The sequence below is a fragment of the Desmodus rotundus genome, chromosome 3 (assembly GCF_022682495.2).
Source record: "Desmodus rotundus isolate HL8 chromosome 3, HLdesRot8A.1, whole genome shotgun sequence".
Lineage (NCBI taxonomy): Eukaryota > Metazoa > Chordata > Mammalia > Chiroptera > Phyllostomidae > Desmodus > Desmodus rotundus.
Window position 1 is genome coordinate 117,079,367 of NC_071389.1, and position 27,864 is coordinate 117,107,230.

The window sequence follows — 27,864 nt, forward strand, 5'->3', positions numbered from 1 at the left end:
TATATTTGAGGAAAATGGGGGTGGGGGAGTTGAATTATTTAAATAACCTCTGATATTTAAGATACATGGGAAATGAGATGTGACAAAACTGAAGCTTATGCTTTAAATGCCAGGCATTTTTATTTTAAGTATTTTGAGTAGAAATATTTTTTAAAAGCATTTAATTTTCCCTTCCTAACTAGAGAGTACTATGAGTATTACCAACCAGAAACGTGTTGACAACTTCAGACTTCACTGAGAATATTTACTAGTGATGAGGTTAAGAGCTATTGAGCTCTTTGCCCATACTTCCAAAGGATACAAATTAGTTGAGGATTTTTAATTCTTATGTCTCATTTTTTAAAAAAATCTCAATTGATTTTAGATTCAGTTTTTAATTATTACTATTATAAATGAACCCTATCTTCTACTTCCAGTATGCTTTTTCATATCTGCTGTGGATTTGGAACCCCAAAAATGTATGTCTGAGTTATGTCAGCAATAAGAGTAAATAGTTACCGAGGGAGTGCATTCATAAGAGAAGTATGAGAGATTTATTTCATTGGTGGCTTTTGATACCTCTGTTCCAGATACCTCTGTTGCATATTTCTTGGGACACACATCTTTCATTTGAAACCTACCAAATGCTTTGAGAAAACTATATTTTCTTTGGAATATGTTAGTATTGTTGAGATTTTGAATAATTTTGGATAGTATGATTGCACATATTTTAAATAGTACTTTATTTGTATATAATTATAAAAAATTAGGAATCAATTTTAAAATATTTTGTTTTGATTAAAGGGTGAAAAACAGTCAGTTAAACTACAGGCCGAACGCTTGGAAAAAGAGCTACAATCAAGCAATGAACAAAATACTATTTTAATCAGTAAATTGCATAAAGCTGAACGGGAAATAAATACATTGAGCAGTAAAGTAAGTCGTCTTATGTTTCTACCTCATTCTTTAGAATGCTTGATGCTGTATAATGACAAAGACATTGTGCGTTTAAATAATTTGGTTGTCTATACTGAGAACTTTTTTTATGCTGTCATTCTGCAGTACCTTCCAAATATATGCCGTCTATGACCAGTTCTTCTTACCTCCACTGTGAACATTCCTCAGTGCCTTCTCAGTCTTCTCTGCACAAGCTCACTTCCCCTCAGGGCCTGTGAACGTTCCGCATGGCTTGGCCTCCTTCGCATTATCTACTCAGCTTGTTGCCTTCCCTCTTTCAGATGGTGCCTTATCAGAGACGTTCCTTGTCTTCACTTTGTAAAATACCATCTTCCCTCTTCCTTTGCCCTCTTAATCCTCCTCACTTGCTTTGTTTTTCTTCACACTATCTAATATATTGATATTTGTTTATTATTTTTTGTCTCTCCTTTTTTTTTCCATCCCCTTACCCCAACCAAATATAAGTTCCAGCGCTCAGACACATTGCTTATATTACTGCTGTATCTCCAGCTCCTGGAAAAGTGCTGGCACACAGTAGGCACTTAAAAAATGATAAGTGAGTAAATCAGTATTAGCAGCAGCATCTGCATTTATGTTATTTAAAAATATATATAATGGTTTAACCATTTTATATGCAGAGTTTTCTCAAGAACTTATGTATGTGTCCCTCAAATGCAGGATACATGTATTAGGAGTCCAGTAATAGGATAGCAATGATAGAAGCGTTTTATAGACCACGATAGTGAAGAAGAATACGAGCTCTGGGATCAGACAGACATGGTTTCGAATTTCATTTCTTCCGCTTACCAGCTGTGTGACCTTGGGTATTTTACATTCTCTCTGAAAACTGTTTTCCTTCATAAAATGAGACTAATACTTACCTTACACAGTGTGACAAAGATTAATGAGATATTATGCATAAAGTATTTAGCATAGGATTGAGTATATAATCACCCAAATATTAGCTATTATTATTATAATTATAATGTTAGCTAGTAGTAGTACTTTGGGCATCTTTAAGAACTTAGGAATAAGACTGGTTACTCTATCAGTGAAATACAGGTGTGGACAAAAGTAGGTTTCCAGTTTTTTGCATGGAAAAATATATGTAGGTTGTGATTACTACAGGAGCTTTATTAACTCAAAAGAATAAATTCTGTTTCGTGCACTCAAACTGTAAACCTACATTTGTTAACCCCTGTATGTATTTTCTATCAAAGCAGAGTTGTATGTAAAATTACCTTAAAAAACAAAATGGCTCCTGGACTAGAAGGATTTTACTGTAGTTTGGTAGAAGTGTATGAACTTATCTAAAGGAATAATGTGTTATAATTTTTTTGGCCAAGGAATTACTTGAGAAGACTGAAACATTGTTTATGACAGAGAGTTTTAGTCAGAAGATGTTAAGTACTCTGGTCCCATTGAAAATACCATTCTTACTGGGGAAAGGAATCCACCAATCTGGTTTAATTTATGGCCATGAAATAATTCATCTCATTCCATTAGTTTAAATTGAATGATCACCAAGCAACTTTCTGACTGTTATTTATGACTTCCCATGTAATGTTGTCTCCAGGGAGAGAATGCATTGAATGGTTTTTCAGACTTAGGGCATTCTACTTTCCATTGTAGTTTTTTCTCGTAAGTAGTAAACTGACATTCTGATTTTATAGATCATTCTTTGTAAATTTTATTAATGTGAGTCTAGTCTTGAGAGTCTTCTAGTATGGTAACAAAATTCGATTTCTGTGACTGAAAGGCCAACACCATAATATCAGAGATTAGATGCCATCCCTTGGGAGACAGTCTACCCAATTTTTCCATGGCAAACACATTCTCTTTCACATTTGCAGATTATATGTCTAGTGACATCTCAGATTTTTGTTTGAATATCTATACTTTACAGTTTACAAAGTGGTTTTGTAGCCAGTATCTCGTTTAATTTATTAGACATGGCTGACACCAGAAAGAATAAGTGAAAATTAAGCAATGAGTTTTTTATTGTTAAAATGTTTTAATTCAAGCATAGTCTTATAATTGATCTTAGAGGTTGAGATTCAGATATATTTAGAAATTAAACGCTATAATTTTGGAGCAGGTAATGAAGTGCAATGGGAAAATTAATGGGCTTTGAATCAAATGAATTGAATTCTGACCTGAGTCATTCATCTCACTCACCACCTATGGGCTGCTGAGTTGCCTAACTTTTAAATGGGGATAATACCTATGTCTTACATGATTTTTGTAAGATTAAAGATGGTATTGAACATAATGAATAGTAGCTGGTGAAGAAAATGATAATGGCAATGGTTATATACTTGTGATATCCTTAAATGAGAAGATGATATACATAACTTTGAGAACATTGATTAATTTCATTATTCATTATATTGATAACTATGTGTATGACTTTAAGCAAGTTACTTAGTACCATTGGAATCCAGTTTCCTCATAGATGAAATGAAGCATTGTGTTCTGACTGATCCCTAAGAATCCTTACAGCCTACTAAGGTTGTGTAAGTCCTACTAGAAAATACATAATTTGACTTCTTCCTGTTTAACTGTAAGCAAATTATTTCTATATTGAGTGCCTACAATAATAGAGGATGCAAATAAACAGATCCAGAACAGAAAGAAGTAAATTCAGGATACAGGGAGTTTTCTCATGCTTTTCTTCCAATTCTTATATAAACTATTTTCCATTTTATAAAGAAAAATAGCACTGGCTGGTGTAGCTCAGTGGATTGAGCACTGGCCTGTGAACCAGAGGATCACTGCTTCAATTCCCAGTCAGGGCACATGCCTGGGTTGCAGGCCAGGTCTCCAGTGGGGGGCACGCAAGAGGCAACCACACACTGATGTTTCACTCCCTCTCTCCTTCCCTTCCCATCTCTCTAAAAATAAATAAATAAAATCAAAAAGAAAGAAACAAAAGTAGTGAGAACTCAGTATTTTCAAAACACTGTGTGGATTTGAGTAGCTGAGCTGAACTCCTGGAATAACCTCAACCATAGAAGGAGCAGTAGGTCATTGGATAAGCTGGCTTTTGCTGTGGCTTCTAACGCTCTTAGGGATTCCCAGATACTTTCCTTGCAGCATGTTTTACATGAGCTTCCTGGCTTTCCTTGTGTCCTGACCCTGATTTTCCTTCTCTTTCTGTACATAGTCTTCTCTATTGCTCCTTCTTTTTAGAGTTATCACATAGATGATTTCTCCTATTCTCCTGTAGGAGGAAGAAGAGCATTTTACTATTGCTTGTTAATACACATTGCTAAAAGTTGCCTGTCTTTTAAAGGTACACTCACATTATTTTGCATATAAATGGTGTATTAAAAATCACTCTTTAACTTTAGACAAGCCAAGTTTTCATTTGAAATACTGCATGTGAAAAGATTTCATTAGAAGAATGAATTTTAAAGCTTTTATTTATTTATTTTTAGAGAGAGGGGAAGGGGGAGACAGAAACATCAATGTGTGAAACATCAACTAGGTGGCCCTCACAGGTCCCCAACTAGCGACCTGGCCCACAACCCAGGCATGAGCTCTGACTGGGAATCGAATCAACGACCTTTCGGTTTGCAGGCCGGCGCTCAATCCACTGAGCCACACCATCCAAGGAAGGAGGATAAATTTTAAAATAATACTTCAAACATGATTGCCAGTTTTCTTTGCAACTTGAAATTCTCATCAACATTCTTTTACGGTTCTAGCAAATGGTTGTTTGCAATGCAAAGGAACACCTGGGGTGTATTCAAATTTGTAAATGTTAGCTTTCTTGATGGAGTTAAGTCAATGTGACTCTGAGTCTTGGATTTAAAAAATATACTAAAGATGGTCTGAGAATGATAACTGTAAAGATATTTCTCTAGTTACCTCAGGAGGAGTTTGATCTTTAGAACTCTAATAAAGCAGCATTAAGGAAGCCTCCCACAGAGTTATCCTTATTAGCTAAATTAATGAGATCATACCATCTCAGACTTTTAAAAAGAAGTAAGAATATAAGTATTATCTCTTTGGGATTTGCATCAAGAGCTTCTTGATTAATACATTTTTCAACTAAATTTCTATGTATTGCTTATATATAGTTTTCTTGCATTCTCTGTGTATGTATAATTTAACAGATTCTGAAATCTTGTAAAATGTCTACTATTGTTATTTTTTTTATCGTTTCTTAAAGTTTTGATAGTAGTGCTAGGTAGAGATCTCTGGGTACTTGCATTCTGCTGTGTCAAAAGCATAAAGCAAATTTGCATTGGGCCATAATCTACATGGAAAACATTGTGGGGGAGAAAAAACACAAGGAAAACAAAAACAGGGTATCTTGGCCCAAAAAGCTTCAGAAGACTGTGAATCTCTTGAAATTATATACAGCATTTTAACGTTGTACATTTTGTTTAGGAAAAGATCCCTAGTTTTCTTACGGTTTTTGAGACATGATCACTAGGAAGGTTAAGAACCAAGGACATCGAGGGAGAAGGAAATGTTGCTGTGACTATTCGGGATTTGGTTCGGATCACCCGTAGGAAGTGTGCCTGTCATATCTCAGCAATAAATACTTTAAGGAATTTTCGTTTTTATTAAATAAAATCATTCCTTTGAATCTATTTTAGGAAGTTAATATTAGTATAAGTGCATTCATTATTTTATACAAATTTGGCACTAAAGGAAAACTTGCCGAGGTGCGTAGCTGAGTGAGTATGGATGCTGAGAGGACAAGTACCCGCTCGAGCGAGTGCCTCCAGTTTAATAATAAAAGTAGGCCTGTGGCCAGACTTCTCTTGCTTGCCTTCCTGTCCGTTGTTCTTTCTGTTTCAGCACTTACAATTTATTTGAAAAATGTTTTCCCTTTTCAGTATAATCTCAGGGTGAAATCAGAATTAAGAAAATAGGTTTTTATTTCATAGTTCTTGTTGAAATTAATCGAGATTCTATAACATCAGATGACTGTAATTTTTCACTTTATATTTAAAGCAGCCACAGTCTGGTTTGTTAGTGAGCTATTGTTTCATTCTTAACCTTTTACAGTTAGTATGTAATAGCAAGTTATAATTACATTTGCCACAGAGAATGGATTTTTATTGTGGTCAGAAATTTAAAGCACTTATAGTTTAAGTTCTCTCTGTCCATGAAATTATAATGTAGTAAAACCCAATCTACAGAAAATTTAAGTATTTAAATAGATATAATTTCTTACCTGCTTTCATGTAGTTAAGCATTGTTCTATGAGACTTGCTTTCATAGAAAAGAACTTTAGAAAGATTTCAAAATTCAAAACTGATGTCAGCATAAGGTATTTGTTTTTCGTAGTATCATTTAACAGTCTACAAGTTACTTTGGAAAGGAATGCATCTTAATGTGGTTAGCAGCAAAGCTTTTCTATTTATATCCTTTAAGTGGGGATTTTGCATCAAACCATCCCTTGCAATGTTTTGAAAACGTTTTGGAGATGGATTTTCTTTCTCATCCTTACTCTCTTTGTTTCTAGGATCTCTCTCTCTCATTTTTTATCTTGACCCAAGAACGTGCTTATTGATTTGAGAGAGAGGCAAGGGAAAGGGAAGGGGAGAGAGAGGGGGAGAGAAACATCTATGCGAGAGAGAAACATTGACTGGTTGCTTCTTGTATGCGCCACCCACCAACGGTGCCAAACCTGCAACCTAGGGTATGTGCCTTGACCAGGAATCGAACCTGCAGCCGTTCAGTTTATGGGACAATGCTCCAACCAACTGAGCCACACTGGCCAGGGCTCTAGGCCCTCTTCTTGATTTCTTTCTAACTGCCAACTCCAGTGTTTTAGATTATCATTACACTCAAGTAAATCATCCATTCATGGTTTTCTAGTGTGATTTCATTGTTTTATACATTAATATAATATGTCAGAATGAAGGTTTGTCTAACCTTTATATCTGTATTATTTAAATCCTCCTGATACTATTATACCTAATTTTGGAAGCACCTTACCAAAGGGAAGGGATATGGAAAATGTTTGGGTAGAGATGAACAAACAATTGGAGAGAGAAAGCTTTCTGGTTCGCCGCTCTATCCCCAGCTCCTAAAACAGTGCCTAGCACGTCATAGGTGCTCGGTAAATGTTATTGAAAGACTGAAGGAATACTGTTTATGAACTGGAATTATTCAACTATCAAAAGAGATGTCTCAGGGAAGACTGAAAATTGGTATATGATGAGTTAATTATGAGGAAAACATTGACAATTATTTACATTCACTTGGGGCTTTAAAATAATCAGGTTTTGACAATAAAGGTTTAAATTGGGTTTCTGAGTTTTATACTTGTTCCTCCCACTACCATCTCACATGTGTGCGTGCGTGTACATGCCACGCACTTTATGTGGTCACCAACTTCATGGACCCTTCTTGTCCCCCTTGTCAGTCCTTTGCCTCTTAATTGGTTTCTTTAGTATCTTACCCCAACATATTTATACACAACCCTTTTATATGGCATATAGAGTTTATTCCCCGCACTTGCCCAGACTTGTGCTCTACCTGTAACACATTTGCTTATTTTTCAAGCAGACCGTGGCCTTACACCTATGTAACATTTTATGTGCTGTTCCTTACACCTGGAATCCTTTTTATCACCAACACTCTTTTAAAAGGGACTTGCTTTTATTAGGAAAAAACTGTTCTCTTGATGCCAAGGCTCATTCCAGGCACTGAAACACCTCCCTGGTGGAAGGAGCTCACACTCCACTCCACTGCCCTGCATGGTCTCATTCTTCTGATGTGTTAGGGGAGCAGTTAATGGCGAGAAAATAACCAATAGTAATTTCAATTTCTAATTATCAACAGGTAAAAGAACTTAAACATTCAAACAAACTAGAAATAACAGACATCAAACTGGAAACAGCAAGAGCTAAGAGTGAGCTAGAAAGAGAAAAAAATAAGATTCAAAGTGAACTGGATGGTAATATATAATTTCCCATGCTTTTTATTATTTTCACATATAAACTAAAATTATTAAAATATATCACACTGAATTTTTATTTTCAGATTTTCAGTTTAATTGAGTTTTAATGTTAAAGCACATATGGATTATTTTTTATATGTTGAATGTTCATTCTGCAATCTTTAAAAAAACATCAGTCTTATGTTTGTTATAGTTAATTAATGCATACATTAAATGAAATTTTACAATGAGAATTTCATACTTCCTGAGTTTATAATTTTGAATCTGTTTAGATCATGTGATTTAAATTTTAATTCTATTTAGATCATGTTCCAAGCCCAATTTTTACATTAAAAAGGTTTTTTTATGTAGACCCTGGGCCAGTTATTGAGCATAGTTCAGGCTGGGCTTATTTTTAAGCTGCGGTTTAGTGTTTAGATTGTGTTTCTCATCAAGATTCCTCAGAAATTATATTATTTCTGACTTTTCTTGAGTATTTGAATAAGCTGCCTTTGGCCTGTGACTGTCCTCAAGTTGGTCTTTAGTTTGACTCCTCTGTAGTTTCAGATACAACGTAACCAACCATGACGAATGGTTGGTTTCATTATTAATTTCTACTTGATGTCGACTCATGATTTTACATAGACTTAGGGAGTCGATATTCTTAGGAACTTAAGGAGCTTGGGATCCAGTTCTGTCCTCTTTTTAAAATTTGAGTTAGATACAAATTTTAGTTCTATCTGCAAAATGCTTGTCATCTCATTACAAGGAAGATTTGTAAATGCATTGGACAAAATTGAAAGCTCCTAATTTATATTTCTACTAACAGTTCTGTTAGTATGGTAGGTTTTGAAGGGTTCTGTGATTTTATTCATTCTGCTTCCAGCCAGCTTTATGAGGATGTTCTCTGTGGGGCTTAGGTTATGAGCCCTTTCAGAGGTGAAATAAGTACCATATTTTTGGACTATAAGACGCACCCCCCACCCCAAATTTGGGAGGAAAAGAGGGGTGCGTCTTATAGTCTGAATGTAGTTTACCTGGCTCACTGGGGAGGGGAGTGGCGGTGAAGCAAGGTCACAGGAGGCAGGAGCAGGACTACATTTTTTGCTTCAAAATTTTTTTCCTATTTTCCTTCTCTATAACCTAGGTGTGTCTTATGGTCCGGTGCATCATATAATCTGAAAAATATGGTACTTAAACCTCTTTGGCTGTTGCCCAGGTTGATGTCCCTAGCTCTAAAGATTCAAATGAGTAAATGTATATATAACTTTTTATTGATTTTTTGTGTGTGTAGGCTAAATAAAATAACAAAAATTAATTCTGAGTTTTAGTTTGTTTCATTCTTATGGAAAGTTTATCAGTATATCAATTTTTGAAAATATATCTAGAGTGTCTTACTTTCTCCACTGTTTTGTCTTACCAACTTATGAAAGTTTGCTCGTGTGATTTTTCATCTTAATAAGATTGAGTATGGCACATTTTTCTCCTTAAAAAAATATTAGGATTACAGTCAGATAATGAAATTCTCAAATCAGCTGTTGAACACCACAAAATGCTCTTAGTAGAAAAGGATCGTGAATTAATACGGAAAGTACAAGCTGCCAAGGAAGAAGGTTATCAGAAACTTGTGGAATTACAAGATGAAAAGTGAGTACATAATTACCTTATTTTGTGTTAAATCTTCTTGCAAATGAATACATTTTGCTGTCATATTATCCGTATTGTAGTTCTGGTAACATAATTGTCATCTGTTGTTTTAGGCTAGAACTTGAGAACAGATTAGCGGATTTAGAGAAAACGAAAGTGGAATATGATGTCTGGAGGCAGTCCGAGAAGGATCAGTGTGAAGAGAAATTGCGGGCTTCACAGATGGCAGAAGAGTCGGCCAGAAGGGAACTTCAAAGTATTAGGTTATATATGTGTATATCTATTTTAAACTTTTCATTTTGAAATAACTTCAGAGCCAACAAAACATTGTAAAAGTAGTACAAAGAATTCCCATATAGTCCTCACCCAGATCTTCAAATATTAACATCTTACATAACCATATTACAATAATCAAAACTACCAAGTTAACATTAATACAATTAGGAAATCAAGTAAACATTAGTATTACCAAACCAGTAGACTTCATTCAAATTTTAGCAATCATCCTACTAATGTCCTTTTTCTGGTCCACCATCCAATCCAAAATTACACGTTGCCATTACTCACTCTTCTTTAATCTTGACCATAGTAACACTTTTGTAGAGGGCCGGCCAGTTATTTTGTAGATTATCCCCTGATTTGAGTCTTACATTCTACTAATTCTTACATTCTACTAATTAATACATTTAATTAAACTCAAGTTATACATGTCTAGTAACAATAACACTGAAGTCAAAGCCACATGTCCTCAGTGCATCGTATCAACAGGGATGTGATTTGCCCCCTTACTGGTGATGTTAACTTTGATCGCCAGGTTACAGTGGCGTCTGCCCGATCTTTCCACTGTAAAGTGACTACTTTTTCCTCTTTGTACTGTGACTATGGGGGGGGGGGTACTTTAAGACTGTGTAAATATTCTCATCATACATTCTTTGACTAATGTTAGTATCCATTGGTAATTCTTGCCTGGAACAACTATTAACTTTAGTGTTTGCTGAAAGATGTTTTCCTTTTCATCATTCCTTCTACATTTAATTAGTTGGAATTCTCCTGAAAAGAAGAACTTTCCCTTCTTTCTAAATGTTATCTTCATATCAGTTTGGATGCATGGATTCTTATTTTATTCTATGGGTTATACTCTTATTATAATTTATTCATTTTTGTTCATATTGCCTCAGACTTGGCCAGTGGAAGCTCTTTCAAGTTGATTTCTATGTACTTTTGACATGACCCCATCATTTTTGAGGTTGCCTGTGTTCTGACATCACAAGATGTCCTGGACTCACTCACATTCCCTGCCCCAGGCCTGGAATCGGTCATTTCTTTAAGCTGCTCCGGTTCCTTCATAGTACATTGGCAGTGGTATTTAGAAATCAGAATTTCAGCTCCAGGTGTACTCATTGATACTGCAGGGTCACGGCCCTCTCAGTGACCTGAACTTGGAAATGTATTTATGTATACGCAGACAACACATTTTTATCTGTTTTTTTTCCCTCTATGTATATATGTTAAAAATCATGAGTTCACGCTGATAGTCCCAGTTCCAGTTCCGCACCATGGTGTTCATTCTAGCCTTTGCTTTTCTCATTTGTAACTCCTTTCTTTGTCAATGAGAAATGTGGCTCTCACTATTTATAACGTGTTTACTTATTTTCTCAGTCCTAGAGCACACATGGTTTTGGCAATTGCTAATCTGTAACTGAAAAAGAAGCCTGTTTGCCAGTGGGTGATATTGTGTGCAGTTCTGGGTTTTTTCCTTAGCCTTGCGTATATAGTCAGGCTCTGCCCGCCAGTGTTTCTGAAGGCTTCTCTCCCAAGCTCCCTGCAGTGGGATTATATTTTTTATTTATAAAACACTTTTTTAAGTTCCATTTGGGTTCATTTCTTCCTGTTTTATTTCATTTAGGGTCCCCACCTCATCTTTATTGGTCTTGCCTATTAAGTTGATGTGGTTCTAAAATAGTATCAACGTGGTTCTAAAAGACAGAACTATACAAAACAATTCTTTAAAAATGTGCCACACCCCATTTCATGTTACCCTTTTCCCACGCCTCACCCTACCTGGCCCCCTCAAATCAATCTCATGAGTTTCTAGCTTATTCCTCCTGTTCCTCCCTTCCCCACAAGTGAGAGAAACATGGTTTCTTTTTCTTCCCTCTTTCTTGTCAGTATTTCCTGGAAATTGCCCCATGTTACATATTTCCCTCATTCTCTTTTTATCTGCATTATACTTCGTTGTGTGTATGTAGCAACATTTACTCAACAGCTGTCCCGGGTTTAAGCATTTAATTTCCAGTGCTTTGTGACTACAAACACTGCTGCAGTCAGTTATCTTCCTCTTGCTTAGGTATGTCTGTTCGTGTTGTTGGACGTGTATCTTCAGGGTCGATTCCTGATGTGACCAGTAGTTGAGTCAGAAGGTAAATGCCCATGTAGTTTTGTTAGATACTGCAAATTCCCCTCCAAAAGAAGTGTGCCGCTTTGCGTGTCAGTGTAGCTTAATTTGTGTTTCTCTTTAGGAATGAGATTGAACAATTTTTCATATGCTTAAGGGCAATTTTTATATATTTTTGGCTAATTGTCTGTTCATGTCTTTCCTTATTTTCTATTGGATTCTGTTTTATTACCCTTGCTTTCGGGGGGTTCTTATTAGGAGTAGTAGCCCTTTATCTTTGACATGTGTTGCAAATGTTTTTCCCAGTTTGTCAGTCCTTTGACTTTGTGGTATTTTTTTATCATACAAACTTTTTATTATGTAATAAAATTTGTTAATGTCTTGTTGACACTGGATTTTAAATCATAGTCTCGTCCTGCTCTGAGGTTAGGAGGAATTCCCTCTTCTGCACTTGCATGGTTTCGTACTTGCGTTTATTGAGATCCTTGATCTATTTGCAGTGTATGCTGTATATGCTGTGAGGTATGGATTTCATTTTACTTCTTTGTAAATGATAAGCCAATTGTTTCAGTCTTTTATTATAAAGGTGTATTTGCCCCAATGTTTTTTCTTTTTATCCTCTCTCAAGGACATTTATTTCATTGCTTCTAGAGAGAGAGAAGGGGGCGGGGAGAGAAATAAACAAACATCAGTATGAGAGAGAAACATCAATTGGTTGCCTCCAATACGCACTCTGACCAGGGATTGAACCCAGGACCTAAGTACATGCCCTGACCATGGATCGAACTGGAAAGCTCTCAGTTTATGGGACAATGCTCCATCCATCCAACTGAACCACACTGGCAAGGGCGCCCCAATGGTTTTGAAGACACTTTATCATATTTCAAATTTCTACTTATACTTGAGTATATTCCTAGACTTTCTGTTCTGTTTCTCTGGTCTGTTTGTCTGTTCAGGATCTACTGCCGCAGTATTTTAGTTGAGGTCTTTATAGTATGTTATAATGTCTGGTTGGGTTTTTCTGTCTTGACCAATCTTTTATGTTTGTTTTTTTTGATATGAACTTAAATATCAATGACTAGCTCCATAAAAGAGTTTGTTGGTATCTTTATTGGGATTTCTTAAAAATTTTAAACTAATTTAGGGAGAGCTGATATCTGTGTGATGTTGAGTTGTCCTAGTCAAGAACTGATTTTTTCCCGTTCAACGGATTGAAATATACTTTTGTGTCTTTCAGGAGAGTTCTAAAACTTTGTGTAGTTTTGACGCATTTCTTGTTTATTCCCAAATACTTAATCTTCCTCATTGCTGTTGTAAATATTTTTCCTATTGTTTGTTTGTGAAGACTGTCAACTTTTATATGTTGATTATATATCCTGCTAACTTACTAAAGTCTTTTATTGATTTAGTTTTATTATGACTTACCTAGCATTTCTCGGGTATATATCATATCATCTACAGATAATTTTACTTCTTTCCCAATTCTTCGGCCTCTCAATGATTTATCTAATTACACTGGCAAGCACCTCCAATGCAGTACTGAGTAGTTTTGCCTTGTTCCTGATCGTAGTGGAAATGTCTCTCCTGTATTTTCATTAAGAAGCTAGTGTTAGGATTAAGGTATATGTATATTTTATGATTTAAGAAAGTTATCTATCAATTTTTATTTTCCTGATTATCAGCCATGATATTGCAAATTGTTAAAGGTTTTTAGCATCTCTGGAGAATCATTTTTCCTCCTGTGGCACTATTAATACATAGTGTATTAATGGATTTCTTAATCTTTAACCCACCATAATTTCTGATCTTTCTTCGTTTAAGGTGGCAGTGTGTTCTCTTTGTTGATGCTTTATGCACTACTTGGTCTATAATTTTCTTTCGTAATGTCTTTATCAGGCTTAGGTATCAGTGTTATCCTTGCTCATAAAAAAGATTAGGAAGATCTCCTTGGTTTTCAGTGCTCTGGGACAAACAGGGAACAGTGGAATTATCTGGCTTTTGAAAGCTTTGTGGAACTCCCCTGTGAAATCATCTAGGCTTGTACCTCTTTCTGGGATAGTTCTTTAATAACTCTGTTTCTTCTATAGAAATCCACCTTTTAAGTTCTCTATCTCTGTTGGGATCAGTTTTGATAATCTGTATTTTCATAAAAAATTGTTCTTTGTTTTCAAATTTATTTGCACAAAGGTCTGAAAAATAGTGGTTTATTTTTTTTAATTTCACTTTTTCAATGCTTGTTTTCCCTTGGTCATTTCTTGTTTTGTGTACATACTTTATCCCCTCAATTACAGTCGACATTCAATATTATATTAATTTTAGGTGTACAGTATGGTGGTCAGACATTTAACTTATTAAGTGACCCCCCCACCCCAGTACATCTAGTACCACCTGGCACCACCCATGTTTATTACAATATTATTGACTATATTCTCTGTATTATACATACATCTCCATGACTATTTTGTTAACTGCCAATTTGCATTTCTTAATTCTTCACTGTTTTATCCAGTCTCCTAACCCCCTCCCATCCGGCAACCAGCAGTTCGCTCTCTGTATCAATGCATCTATTTCTGTTTTGATTTTTTCATTTCTTTTGTTTTTTGGATTCCACCTGTAAGTGAAATTATGTAGTGTTTGTCTTTCTCTGTCTAACTTAATTCACTTCTTTATCCAGTCATCCATCTGTGGACACTTAGTTTGCTTCTATATCTTGGCTATTGAATATGAAATGTCTTTCTTTGTCTCTTTATCGTCTTTGTTGAAAAGTTTATTTTGTCTGATACGGGGCCTCTTTGGGTTCATCTTGTTTAGGACTCTGTGCTTCCTGGACTTGTGTGTCTCTTTTCTTTGCCAGGTTAGGGAAGTTTTCAGTCATTATTGCTTCCTATAGGGTTTCAATCCCGTCCTCTCTCTCTCTTCTGGTTCCCCTAAATGTGAGTGTTGGTACACTTGATGTTGTCCCATAGGTCCCTTAGATTATCCTCTTTTTAAAAAATTGTTTTTTCTTTTGGCTGTTTTGATTGGGTGTTTTCTGCTACTTTGTCATCCAAATCACTGATTCACTCCTTTTCTGCTTCATCTGATCTGATACTGATTCCATCTTATCTATTCTTTATTTCAGTTATTTTTTTTATTTCTGCCTAGTTCTTTCTATGGTTTCTATCTCCTTTTTTAAATTTCCTGTTTCTTTTATTGAAATTCTCACTGAAATCATCTATTCTTCTCTGAATTCATTGAGCGTCCTTGTACCCAGTGTTTTGAACTCTGCATCTGACCGATTGCTTACCTCCATGTTTAGTTCTTTTTCTGGAGTTTTGTCCTGTGCTCTCCTAGGGACATATTTCTTTGTCTCCTCATTTTGGTTTCCTCTCTGTGTCTGTTTCTGTGTGTTAGTTAGACTTGCTATATCTCCCAGTCTTGGCAAGGCTCTTCTGTGGGCCCAGTGGCACAGTCTCCCTGGTCATCTGAGCCAGGTGCTTCAGGGCTCTCCCTTGTGTGGGATGTGTGTGCCCTCCTATAGTAGTTGAGCTTTGATTGCTGTTGGCACATCAGTGGATGGGATTGGCTCTCCGGCCAACTGGTTGTGAGGACTGGTTGTGACTACAGTGGATGAACTGTAGTGTAGGAGCTGACCGCACAGGGTGGGACTCACTGTAGCGGAGCTCTGGTACCTGCCGAGTCCATCTTTTGGGTGTGTCATTTGTGGAGCTAATTGGGTGGTGCTCCGGTGTGGTCTGAAGCTTGCCACTGGGTATATAGGTTCTGGGAGCTCTGGTGCAGAGCCAGGTTAGCCGCAGCCTGTGCCCATCTGGGCCACCTAGTAGGCAGTTGGCAGCTGTCTGTGCTAGACTTTCAGGCACCTGGGAGAGGTTGTGCTGTGATCTGAGGCAGGCTGCCTCTAGTTCCAGGGTCACTTAGCAAGAGGTACAAGGCATGTAAGGCATGCTTGTTTGAGGTGTGTGGGCCTTTGAGAGATTTTAGGAAAATCTCTTGTGTGGACTGAGGTTGGTACCTTGTGAGAAATAGCCCCTGAAGAGGTTCTGGCTGGTCCATGGGTTGGGTAGGGCAGGTTCTCAGGGGATTGCCAGTGTGGGACAAGTTTGGTCAAGACTCAGATTTGGTGCTTGCCTGTGCCTGCAGGCTGGGTGGGGGAAGGACTCAATAAAGGAACAATGGGTCTGCCAGCACTTTAGTCCTTAGAGACCTGCCCCGCCAGCCTTTGCTTTGAAGCCATACCATTCATTCCCCCCGATATATCCCTGGAGCTTTTGGAGCTGCTGCTCCAGTGCTGGAGCTCAGAGTCAGTGAGTCTGTCAGAGACTAAGTCTATGCACGGGCCCTTTAACAGGAGTGCCTGGGACTCCCAACAGCCCTCCATCTCACCCGACAATACCTGCTGATTTCATAGCCAGATGTTGTGGGAAATCTTCTCAGCACTGGTATTCTTGTTGAGGAGCCTGGTGTGGGGCTGGGACTCCTCAGTCCTCAGTGAGGACCTCCACAGCCTAGATATTTCTCCTGATTTTTAACTACATGTAGGTATGGGGTCAGCCCATTTTGTGCCTCCACCCTACCCTCTCTACCAGTCTCAGATGACTTTTTTATATCCTTAGTTATAGGAGTTCCATTCAGCTAATCTTCAAGTGTTTCTCAATGGTGATTGTTATGTAATTTAGTAGTAATTTTGATGTGGTCATGGGAGGAGGCAAGCACACCATTTACCTACTCTGCCGTCTTGACCGGTAGTCTCTTCCTCTCTTGTGTCAGCTAGTGCCTTAGTTATTTATTATTTTGGTAAATTATGCATAACAAAAATCATTATTTTAATCATTTTTTAAGCCTATAGTTCAGTGGTTTTTTAAACTAAGCTTTTGATTTATTGAATTAACTATTTTTCTATTTTCTACCTCATTAATTTCTGCTTTTATCTTTACTTCTTTCTGTGTTTTTGCTATTACAATTTTTTTATTATTTATTGGTATTTAATATACATAAAGTAAAATTCATTTAAAAAATGTACAGCCTGAAAAATTTTGGCAATTGCATATAATTGTATAATCATCATCACAGTAGAAGCATAGAACAGTTCCACCACCTTAAAAGTTTCCCAGTGTCTCTTTGTAGTTGACCTCTCCCTGATCCCCAGCCTTAAGCAATCCCTTATTTATTCATAGTGTTTCATATATTAGTAATTCATTCCTTTTTATTGCTCATTAGTATTCCACTGTAGGGTCTCACATGATTTTTTAATCTTTTTTTATTCTTTTCTCGATGGACAAGTATTTGGTTTGTTGTTAGTTGGAACTACTATGAATATGCTGCTACGAATTTTTATGTATAACCTGTGTGGTTTTATACAGATATCTCTTGTTTAAATATCTAGAAATGAGATGACTGAGTCATAACTAAGTATATTTAACTTTACAACGTATGGTAATACTGTTTTCCAAAGTGGGTGTATTATTTTTCATTCCCAGTGTATGAAAGTTTTATTTGTTTCACACATTCTCACTGGCACTTGTTGTTGTCAGTCTTTTTAACTAAATTCTAGTGGATGGGTAGTAGTATGTTGCTATTGCTTAATTTGATTTTTCTTGATAGCTAGTGGTGTTTAACAACTTTTAATGTGTTTATAGTAACTTTTGTGAAGTGTCTGTTCAAATATTTTGTTCATTTTAAAAATTGGGATGTTAGGTTCTTACTGAGTTATAACAGCTCTTTGTGAGTTCTGCATATGAGCTCTTTGTCGGATACATGTTTGTTCGTTTTAATTTCTTTACCCTCACCCAAGGATATGCTTAGAGAGAGGAAGAGGAGAGACAAAGAGGCATCAGCAGACAGACAGACAGACATCGATCAGTTGCCTCCTATACGCTCCCTGATCGGGGATCAAACCCGCATCTCAGGCTCGTGCCCTGACCAGGAATTGAACCTGTAACTTTTGGTGTATGGGACAACACTCCAACCAACTGAGCCACCTGGCCAGATAGATAGATATTTTCTCCCAGTCTGTGGCTTATTTTCTTGTTTATTTTTTGTGTTTGTTGAAAGCAATTTTTTTATTTTAATGAAATCCATTTTATCAATGTTTTATTTTCTATTTTGTGCTTTTTACATTCTGTTTAAGAAATCTTTGCTTAGTCATGTGTCACAGAGATTAATATTTTCTTCCAAAAGGTTAATATTTTGGTTTTTACAGTTAGGTTTATGGTCCAATTGATATCAGTTTTTGTATAGTATGATACCTACCTATATTTCCATATAGGTATCAAGTTGTTCCAGCACCATTTGCGGAAGTTTAGCTTTTCTCCTACTGAATTATTGTGGTAACTTTGTTGAAAATCAATTGACTATACAAGTGTGTGTCTGTTTCTGAACTCTGTCCTATTTTATTGGTCTGTGTGTCTGTCTTGACACCAGTATCATGCTGTTTTGGCCACCGTAGCTCTGTAGCGAGTTTGATGCATATAGCACAAGTGCCCTACCTTGTCCCTCCATGTCAAGATTGTTTTGTCTCGTCTAGGTCCTTTGCCTTTCCACATAAATTTTTAAAGCAGCCGGTCTTTTCAAAGAGGCTTGTTAAGATTTTGATGGGATTGTGTTGAATCCCTACCTCAGTTTGAGGAGAGTTGTCATCCCAACAAACTGGAGTCTCTCCAATTCATGATATGGCATCTCTCTCTATTCAGGTCATCTTTAATTTCTTTATTCAAAGTTTTCTAGTTTCCATGGTATATGTCATGTTCATCCTGTGTTACATTTTATTTCTAAGCATTTTAATGTGATTAAAATACAGTTACTTTTAAAATTTTACTTTCTAATTGTTCATTGCTAGCGTATAGAGATATAATTAGTTGACTTTTATATAATGACCTTGAATCCTATAACCTTAAAACTTTACTAAGACTACTAATCCTGTAGCCTAAAACCTTACTAAAAACGTTAGTAAAATCAGATATTTTCGACTAGCTGCTTTGTGGATTCCTTAGAGTTTTCTGAGATTGTGTCATGTATGTCTTGCACTTTCTCTATTTTACTTCATTCATTTTTTTATTTTTGAGTTGAAAATTTAATTCAACTAATATTTGTTCTTTTATTTTTATGGGTAAAAGTGTCTGGTGCTTATTTTTTTATCACTACTTTAAATATGTTCTGTAGATGGTATGTGTTCTAATTATTATTTTTTAGAAATGCCCTCACTTCAGTTTGTATTTTCCTTTTCATCTAAGAGTTGTGGAAGTACAAGATGTACTAATAGGAGATACAGTTGTTTAATAGAAGGTGAAACTGATAGTTTGCCTGGGCTGCATAACAAAATACCACAGACAAGTGGTTTAAACAACAGAAATTTTTTTCGTGTAGTGCTGGAGGTTAGACTTTTGAGAGCTCAAGGTGTTGGCAGATTTGGTTTCTCGTGAGGCCTCTCTCCTTGGCTGACAGATGACTTTGCTGTGTTCTCACATAGCCTTTTCTCCTTGCACATATGTCCCTGGCACCTCTCCCTCTTCTTTTAAGGACATCAGTCGTATTGGATTAGGAATTGGATTAGGTTCTACCGGTATAATATCATTTAACCCTAGTTACCTCTTTAAAGCCCTACTTCCACATACATTCTGAATTACTGGGGGATTAGGACTTCAGTGTGTGAATCTTGGAGAGACACCATTCAGTACGGAACAGTAGGTGTTTGAATATTCAGTTGGGAGGGCTTTTTTAAAAAAATTTACTAATTTATACTTTTATTACATCGTGATCAGAGAGTATTGCTTCTATTATTTCTATATTATGGAACACAATAGTGTTTTCTTTGTGACACAGGCCAGGACCAGGGTAAAGCAAGTGAGGTGCCCAGGGTGAGAATTAAGGAGACACCCTCTCGTATGTGTTGACACCGCACTCGCAGGAGTCCTAGAGTGAGACTTCTTAACTTGTGCACCCTGGGCACCTCATGTGTTGCAGCCCAGTCTTATATCTCAGTCGTTCATCTCAGTGCTATAACACATGAATAATTTTGGTGAATACTACACAAGGGCTAGAAAAGAAAGTGCTCAAGTACAAGAGTGTAAAGTTTGATATACGTGCATCCAGAAGATATACCCTGTTAACTATGGTGTCTGTGTCTTCCGTGTACTTACATTTCTTTGTCCACTTGGTTTTTCTTGTGCATCAAGTGATATTAAATTAAAGTCTCCTATTTTTATTAGTTGTGTGTTTGGATGTATGATCCTTTCATATCTTGTAGTTTGTTGCTTCAAAGGTAATTGTATTATTTGGTATATAGGTGATCACAATAGTTATATCTTAATTATGAATTGTGGCTTTAAATATTTAAAAGTGTTTTTCTGTCATTTAATTTTTTGCTTGAATACCACATTGTCTGATACCATCATTACTCCTCTTTTCTCATTGTCTCCATTTGCCTGGTGTACCTTTGTGTTTTACGTTTGGTCTTTCTGAATCACTTGTTTTTTAAATGTCTTTTATAGTGTAGCGTATAGTTGTATCTTGCTTTGGGCCAAATTACAGAACTTCTTGTTGTAATGGATGAGTTAAGTCCATTCAGCACGAAGTGAGCCCCTGCTCACTGCAAAGACTTCCAGCCAGGAGCCTGAGTAGTCTTGCTGGGACTTAGAATTATTTTCCTTTTTTTCCTGACAGATGTTTTAAAGTTCAGGCATTTTCTCTTTACCATTGTGAAGGGTGTGGTTTTTGTGGCTTTATTTATTCTCCTTGCTTTTCTACGTTGTTTCAAGGAGATATGGATAACATAGAACTAAACATCTGTTAATCTTCCACCACTCGGAAGTCCCCTGTATCTGTTTTTTCAAGTCTAAAAACTTAGTGGCTTCCTAATTATATAGATGAAAGCTGAGAGATTTTTAAATATTATGTTAATTAAGTTGTAAGTTATGTCTTGGGACAAGGTTTTTTATTCTCCTTACCCAGGAAAGACTTACCTCAAGCAGAGATACATGTATTATTTATGAAGGTCAGGTTTTATGAACTATTAATTTAAATTTTAGCTTCTCCAATTCTAGAATTATAAGCCTAATGGATTTTGAGAGCCAATCTTATCTTACTTTTTTCTTTTAGGTGAGTACATTTTTCTAATTGTTCAGAACAGCTAAGTTTTTTTAAATCTCTCCTTCACATTCTCTAGAAAGGGGAAAAAGAGAGAGAGACTCTTCCCAGGAACCGCGCTCTGATTTTTTATTCTATTTTTTGTTAGAATTTAAGACTTTCTTCTCATTTGGGCATCTGTTGCCATAGTGATAAAATGTTCCACATTCTATCTCTACTTCAATAATGAACTTGACCGTTAGGGTTTTTTTTTTTTTAATTTGTATATAAAACAGCTTTCATTCCTTTAGATGTTTTTTAACATAATCATTTGGTATTCCGTTAGTCACTTTGATAATTTCCCTTTGATTTCTCTTGTTTCTTCAGATCATTTATAGTGTGTAACTGACCCCACCTTATTTTAAAATAAGGACATAATAACCAACATAAAATGCAGCAGAAGGAACAAAAATTAACAAAATTTGAATGATTACAGATGTGTTTTTTTCCTATGACACCTCTGATTTTCTGATTTATAATAACTGTATCAACCAGGTCTATTTTGATCATTCATTAAAATAACCATACCTGCAGCTTGTCTTATTTAGAATCTGTGGTAGGTCAGAAAGAGACAACCTGGGGAGAAGAAGTTCTTGCTAAGGAAATGAAAGCAAAGTCTAAATTATGTAAAGCAAAGTATCCATTTATTTACAAACAACAAATATCTGTGATAAGTAGGATTAATCACTGCTTTTGCAGGTGCTTTAAATTATTGATTACATACCGGTCTCTTGTTTTCATTCAAGTGGTTTCTTCACCATTAGCCTAAATCATAAAATTATTATTATTCTAATAGTATCCTGCTTTTCACAAAGCTGCCCCACCCTACAATGAGTTTGTAAAATTTATAAAGTTGTCTGTATTTAAAACATGCAAAAATTACAGGATTTTAAATAAGATAAAGTATGCACTCAACTTGGTTTTGACAATAACCCAACTCCAATTAAATCAAGCAAAAAAAAGGGACTTACCGGCTGACATGACTCGAAGAAAGCACAGGGACTGTGCTGATCTCATGGACGTCTTGATCCAGCGACTCAAACGTAGTCAGCTGGGTGTGGCTGCTTCTCTCCTTCTACCTCCCTCCTAACTTCTGTGTCTGCTTTTCTCCTACTGCTTTCTCTGCGAGGCCAAGTCTGTGTTTTGAGAACAAAAGAAAACAGAGTTTTTGCTTGAAGTTAGAAACATCTAGAAAAGAGTCTGGTTCTTGTTTACATACCCACCCCTGGGTCCACCACTGTGGCCAGGGGGTAGGACACTCGGACTCAGCCCAGGCTTTGTGCTTATTTCATTTGGAGGGGGAGGGATGTAATGAGCGGTTGGTTATCAGAAGTGAGGGGAGGTGTGTTGGGGAAATAGCAATAATAACTAAGGGAAAAGGAACTCGATCATTTTAGATATCCTCTAGTGGAAACCCCTTATCTTTTGCATTGCTTGAAGTCAGATCTGTATTTTCCATTTGTGGCTTTCTAATTTTTTTAAGGTTTTTGAAAAACCTTTTTTGAAAAACTTATTTAATATATCCTCCTTTCTATTTGTACTCCATCTTGAGATGAATTATCTATTGTATAACATCTTAGCATGGAGTAGGAGACTTTTACTTGGCCAGTTGAACAAGTTCTCTTCCAGAAGCTGAACTGCAAAGTAAGTGATGGAAGAGTATGTGGCAGCATTGGAAAGACCAGACAGTTCTTGTGGCTTGTCCTTGCATGTGATTCTGCTCAGTTATTCTAGCTCGGTTCTGGTTCTGAGGTCCCTAGTGATTCATTGAGTTTCATATATCCACCCAGGAAAGTCCCTTTTTGCTAATATTTCCAAAATTAATTTCCATTGCTCACAAGCAAGAACCTTGCTTTCAGTGGATTGATCTGAGAACTGCTATTCTTATGAAATCTGTGTTAGGGATCTCTGACAAAAGAGAAGTCACAGATGCAAACTTCTCTTGTTTGCCATATCTATTGCTTTCCCTTGACAGTGAAGACTGACATCAAATGAAGTCAGGAGGTAACGCTAGAATCTTCATGTCTCATCTGGAGTTACTGGCCACATATAGCTATTTAAATATAATTTTAAATTATTTAAAAATTTTAAAAATTAAAAATTTAGTTCTTTAGTTCACTAGCCACATTTCCGACAAAAGAGTCAGGTAGCACTGTTGGACTATCAATCCCTTAAGAATAGGAATTTATAGTTGTAGTTTTGGTTCTGTCTTAGTTTTGCATTGATATATCTGTGACCCTTAGGACTGGGCCCGGCATTTGTAGGCACTCAATAAGTATTTGAACGTTGAAATGACACGTATCAGCTGCCTGTCACAGAAAACCGAGGCAATAATCCATAACTAGCTATTCTGTACTTTGAAGAGAACTTGGAACAGCTCCATCTCACCGTTATTGCAAATGTTTGCATTTAAACTTTTCCACAGCTGATTTTCCTCTGTGCCTCGGCCCTGCAGTCTACCCACTACTTCTACTTCCATTATTTCCATAAGTATTTTTAAAATATAAAGTACTTGACCAGGTACTTTCTCATTCCCCAAATTACTCACCCTTCTTCACCTTTTGACTGCTCTCCACCACCAACCCATTAAAGCTCTCCTCTTAACATTTTTTGCTGTAACCTCTGAAATCCCTGTTCCATTACCAAAAAATTTTTAGCAGTCTCCACATATTTTGGAACATCCCCTTACTGAAACCTGACTTTGTCCTGATGCCGTATTACCTGGCAGCCCTTTGAAGTGGAAATTATTCCTCCTGTACTCTGTCGACTTCAGCTAGGGACCAAGAAAGGAAATCAGTATTTCTGAACCCCGGTCTTGTTTCCAGACCGTTGACTCACTGGTTAAAATGGTCTTTGCTTCGGTAGTCGTTGCGTCCACCTTATTCCTGTCTTTCTCTCCTTTACTGACTTACAGAATATTCCCCAATAGTCCCTAAGGACCTTGGCTTCTGGCTCAACCTTTTTCTATTTTCTATCATTTGCTTTCATTTTTAGCGAGTACAACATGTGTATTGACCCATCCAACACCTTAGCTATATAGTTCATTTTATCTTCACTCTGAAATTTTCTATCTTTATTCCACTTCAGTAGCCCTACACTTAGGAATACCTTGTCGTCCCTTAGAACTGATCACTTCAAAAACAATTTTTTTTCTATTATTCACTCCATTCTCACCAAAGATATTGAAACTGGTAGTTCTTGTACTTCTTTTTCTTCTTCTAGCCTGTTAGCCTGGCCCCCTGGCCTCTTGGTGGAGACCTCGTCCACTGTGCAGCTGAGCTCTCACTTGGACCTGAGCAAAGACTGCTGGATATGGATTCTTTCGGCTTCTCACTCTGAGAATTTCTAGATCTTCCTCATTCTCTCCTCTCTTTCTGTTTTTGTGAACATATCCTTTCTCCCTCTACCTCCAAAGTGCGTAGTGCATTTTCCCACCCCCTTTGTCTCCTCGGTCGTCTTGCTTCATCCGTTATCCTCTTCTTCACTTAAATCTTTAATTTCTCTACCTCAGGCTCTTATTTTGTCTTCAGGGTCCAGTTCACATTGCATTTTTCTTACGTAGCCTTTATGATCTTCTAATGAGAATTAATTGTGCTTTCTTTACTTTCCTCTTGCACTTCTGTTATAAGAATTGTTTTGTTTTGACTTATTGTAACACATTTTGAATATTCAAAACCTTCTCATCAAGGATACTGTGCTTTACTCCCAAAGCTGTAGCACTGTGAAATAGTATCTGCCTGTTTTGAACTCTTGTTACTGTGATTAAGGTCGTTGAACATATTCCTAAACCCTGGTGATCTCTATTAAACTTTCTTTCTATTTCTGTTAAATTCTATTATCCCTTGGAATCCTAATGTTTTTCCTTCTTGCTGTTCTGATTGGTTATTTTTTGCTCCCTCATGTTTCAAGTCACTGCAAGTCCCTGATTAGCTTCTCAGCTTTATCCACTCTACTGCTGATTCCCTGTAAATTGTTCTTTATTTCAGTTAGTATATTCTTCATTTCTGACTGGATCTTTTTATGCTGTTGAGGTTCTCACTAAGTTCATTGAGCATCCTTATGACCAGTGTTTTAAACTCTGCATCTAGTAGATTGCTTGTCTCCATTTTGTTTCATTCTTTTTCTGGAGTTTTGTTCTGTTCTTTGATTTGGGGTATGTTTCTTTGTCTCCTCATTTTGGCGACCTCCCTGTGTTTGTTTCCATGTATTAGGTAGAGCTGCTATGCCTCCCAGGCTTGGTAGTGTGTCCTAATGTAGTAGGTGTCCTATAGGGTCCAATGGCACAACCTCCCCTATTACTCAAGCTGGGTACTCAAGTTGCATCCACTGTGTGAGCTGTGTACACCTTCCTGTTGTAGTTGAACCTTGATTCCTTGATTACTATTGGCACGTCCAAGGTCACCCACCTCCTGTGTTCTGTCTTGGGCCACACAACATAAGCTACAAAGTGATCTGCAGATGGCTGCTACTTGGTCTAGTCTTGGAGGTGCCCATTCAAGACCAAGCTGTGAACCAAGGCCGGCTGCTACTAGTGCTGGGCCTGAGGCAACTTAGTGAGAGGTATGGGGCTCACTGAAGCCAGATGCTGTTTGTTTGAGAGAACTTAGAAAAATCTGAAGCATGGGCCAAGACAAGCCATTCATATGGAAAAGCCACTAGAAACAGCTTGGGTAGGCCCAGAAGTTGGGTGGGGCAGGGCCTCAGGGAATCACCAGGTTGGGGCAAAAAGTGTGACCCATGTTGGAGTCTCAGATAAAGAACGTGTCTGCCAGCTCTTTGAGTGGAAGACAAGTCAGTTTCTCTCTGTGTGTCTCTGGTGTCTTTCAATCTGCTGTCCCTGCTCTGGAGCTCAGAAGGATTGAGTCCAGGTAAGTCTGTGCGAGGGACCTTTAAAAGGAACTGCCAGGGTGTCTAGAAGTTTCTGTCTTTTACAGCCTCAATCCCTACTGGTTTTTACAGCCAGAAGTTATGGATATTTATCTTCCTGGCACTGGAACCCTGTGTTGGGCGGCCTGGTGTGGGGCTGGGACCCCTAACTCCTGAGATATCCCTCCTGATTTTTATTCCCCACACTGGGGTGTGGTATCAGCCTTTTCTGTATCTCCATCCCTCCTACCAGTCTCTGTGTGGTTTTTTCTTCAATTCCGCATTTGTAGGACTTCTATTCATCTTGATTTCTAGTGGTTATGAATGATAGTTGTTTGGTAGTTTAGTTGTGATTTTGAGGTGGTTATGTGAGGAGCCAAGTGCCATTTTTACCTACAGTGCCATCTTGGCTGGAAGTCCTAGGTCCTTTTTTGATTTGGCTGCTTGGTAGCCATGCAGTTTGGCCTACGTTTGTTAAGTCTTAATCTTTTATGTGTAAAATTAGAATAACAAAGATGACTCTGCTTATGCTCATAGGTTTGTTGTGAGAAATTACTACAATGAAAATTGGCCCACCTTAACTAAAAGCCTATTATATTATGACATTATGGTAGGCATTAATAATACATTTTGGAGCTCCCTAACCTGGCAGAGTGAAAGTGAAGTAGAAGGACATCTAAAAGCATTTTGTAAATTGTAAAATACTGTATGGTTGTGAAGTTTCTTCTCCTAGAGTGGATTACTTTCTGATGCCTTAGCAACACATTATGTATGTGCTCTTCCACCGAAGACCATCTGCTCCGGCTGTTCCCTGTGCTTATCAACTCCTATCCATCAGATTTGAATCTCTAGGTAGTTTTCTCTCGTCTTCCTAGACAGACCTGATTTCTCATCTTCTCTGTGACCATAGTTTGTAGATTTTTCCATAGCAAAAGCAGGAATTTATGTTAAATTTTAGTTTGTATGTGAACACAATTTGGCTGCTTGAAGCAAAATCTTTATCATTTTATCTACCAGTGTTCAAAGCACAGTGCCTCGCACTAGTGCAGGGACTCAGTAAAATGGTTCTCTGACTCAGTGAATTATATGGACTGTGGATCCTTATAATGTCTTCTGTTGGGTTATGATTTTCAGGTTAAAACTTCAACAGCAAATTGTGAATAATGAAAATGTAGAAAAAGAGAAAAATGAAAATTCTGACCTGAAACAGGTATGATTTTTAGCAAACATTGTGGTGTATTTTTTAAATGCTTTTTAAAATCTGTATTGTGAATCTTTATTGGAATTTTATATATCAATATTCTGAAAATCTAATCACTACCATCGATAATGTGTCGATGAACTTGATGTGTAAAGATAAATGTTTAAATCTCTTTAAACTCTAGTGAACTTCTTTTGTTAACTGCTGTTTTTCTTAAGATGTTTATGCACTGTGGCCCATGATGAATTTTTTAAAATTATAGTTTAAAGGACAGTATTTTGATATTCTGAATCTTGAAAATTGACCCCTGGCTGGTATGGCACTGACCTGTGAACTGAAAGGTCACCGGTTTGATTTCCAGTCAGGGCACATGCCTTGGTCACACCAAGTCCCTGGTTGGGGGTGTGCGAGGGGCGACCGACTAATGTTCTCTCGCACATCAATGTTTCCCTCTCTTTCTCCCTCCTTTCCCCTCTCTCTGAAAATAAATAAATAAAATCTTTAAAAAAAAGAAAATTGATCTGAAAAATCATGTGGTTTTTAAGTTCCTTTTGTACTTACCTTGTAACTTCACATTTCTCATTCTGTGAGCTATTCCTCACATACCTGTGAAATCTGAGAGTTATACTTATGGAAGGGAGTTTATATTTCAACTAAAGTTCCTTGGATTCAGGAAAGATTTATATGTGCAGAGCCCTGAAAGGTGTTCTTTAACACTTTTAACAGTGAATTCTGTATTTTTTGTTTAAAATGTTCTTTTTTCCTTCTAAATTATGAAGTAGCGAGGATTTC

General features: G+C 36.9%; 1 protein-coding gene across 4 annotated transcripts in view; it reads left to right on the forward strand.

Moving 5' to 3' along the window:
* Positions 1-27,864, forward strand: part of CEP83 (centrosomal protein 83) — a 128,574-nt gene that overhangs the window by 79,952 nt on the left and 20,758 nt on the right. For all 4 annotated transcript variants that reach the window (XM_053920947.1, XM_053920949.2, XM_053920948.1 and 1 more), the window contains exons 7-11: positions 784-915; positions 7,747-7,861; positions 9,346-9,490; positions 9,604-9,753; positions 27,006-27,081. In XM_053920947.1, coding sequence (XP_053776922.1) covers positions 784-915; positions 7,747-7,861; positions 9,346-9,490; positions 9,604-9,753; positions 27,006-27,081 — 618 coding nt within the window. The remainder of the gene's footprint in view (positions 1-783; positions 916-7,746; positions 7,862-9,345; positions 9,491-9,603; positions 9,754-27,005; positions 27,082-27,864) is intronic.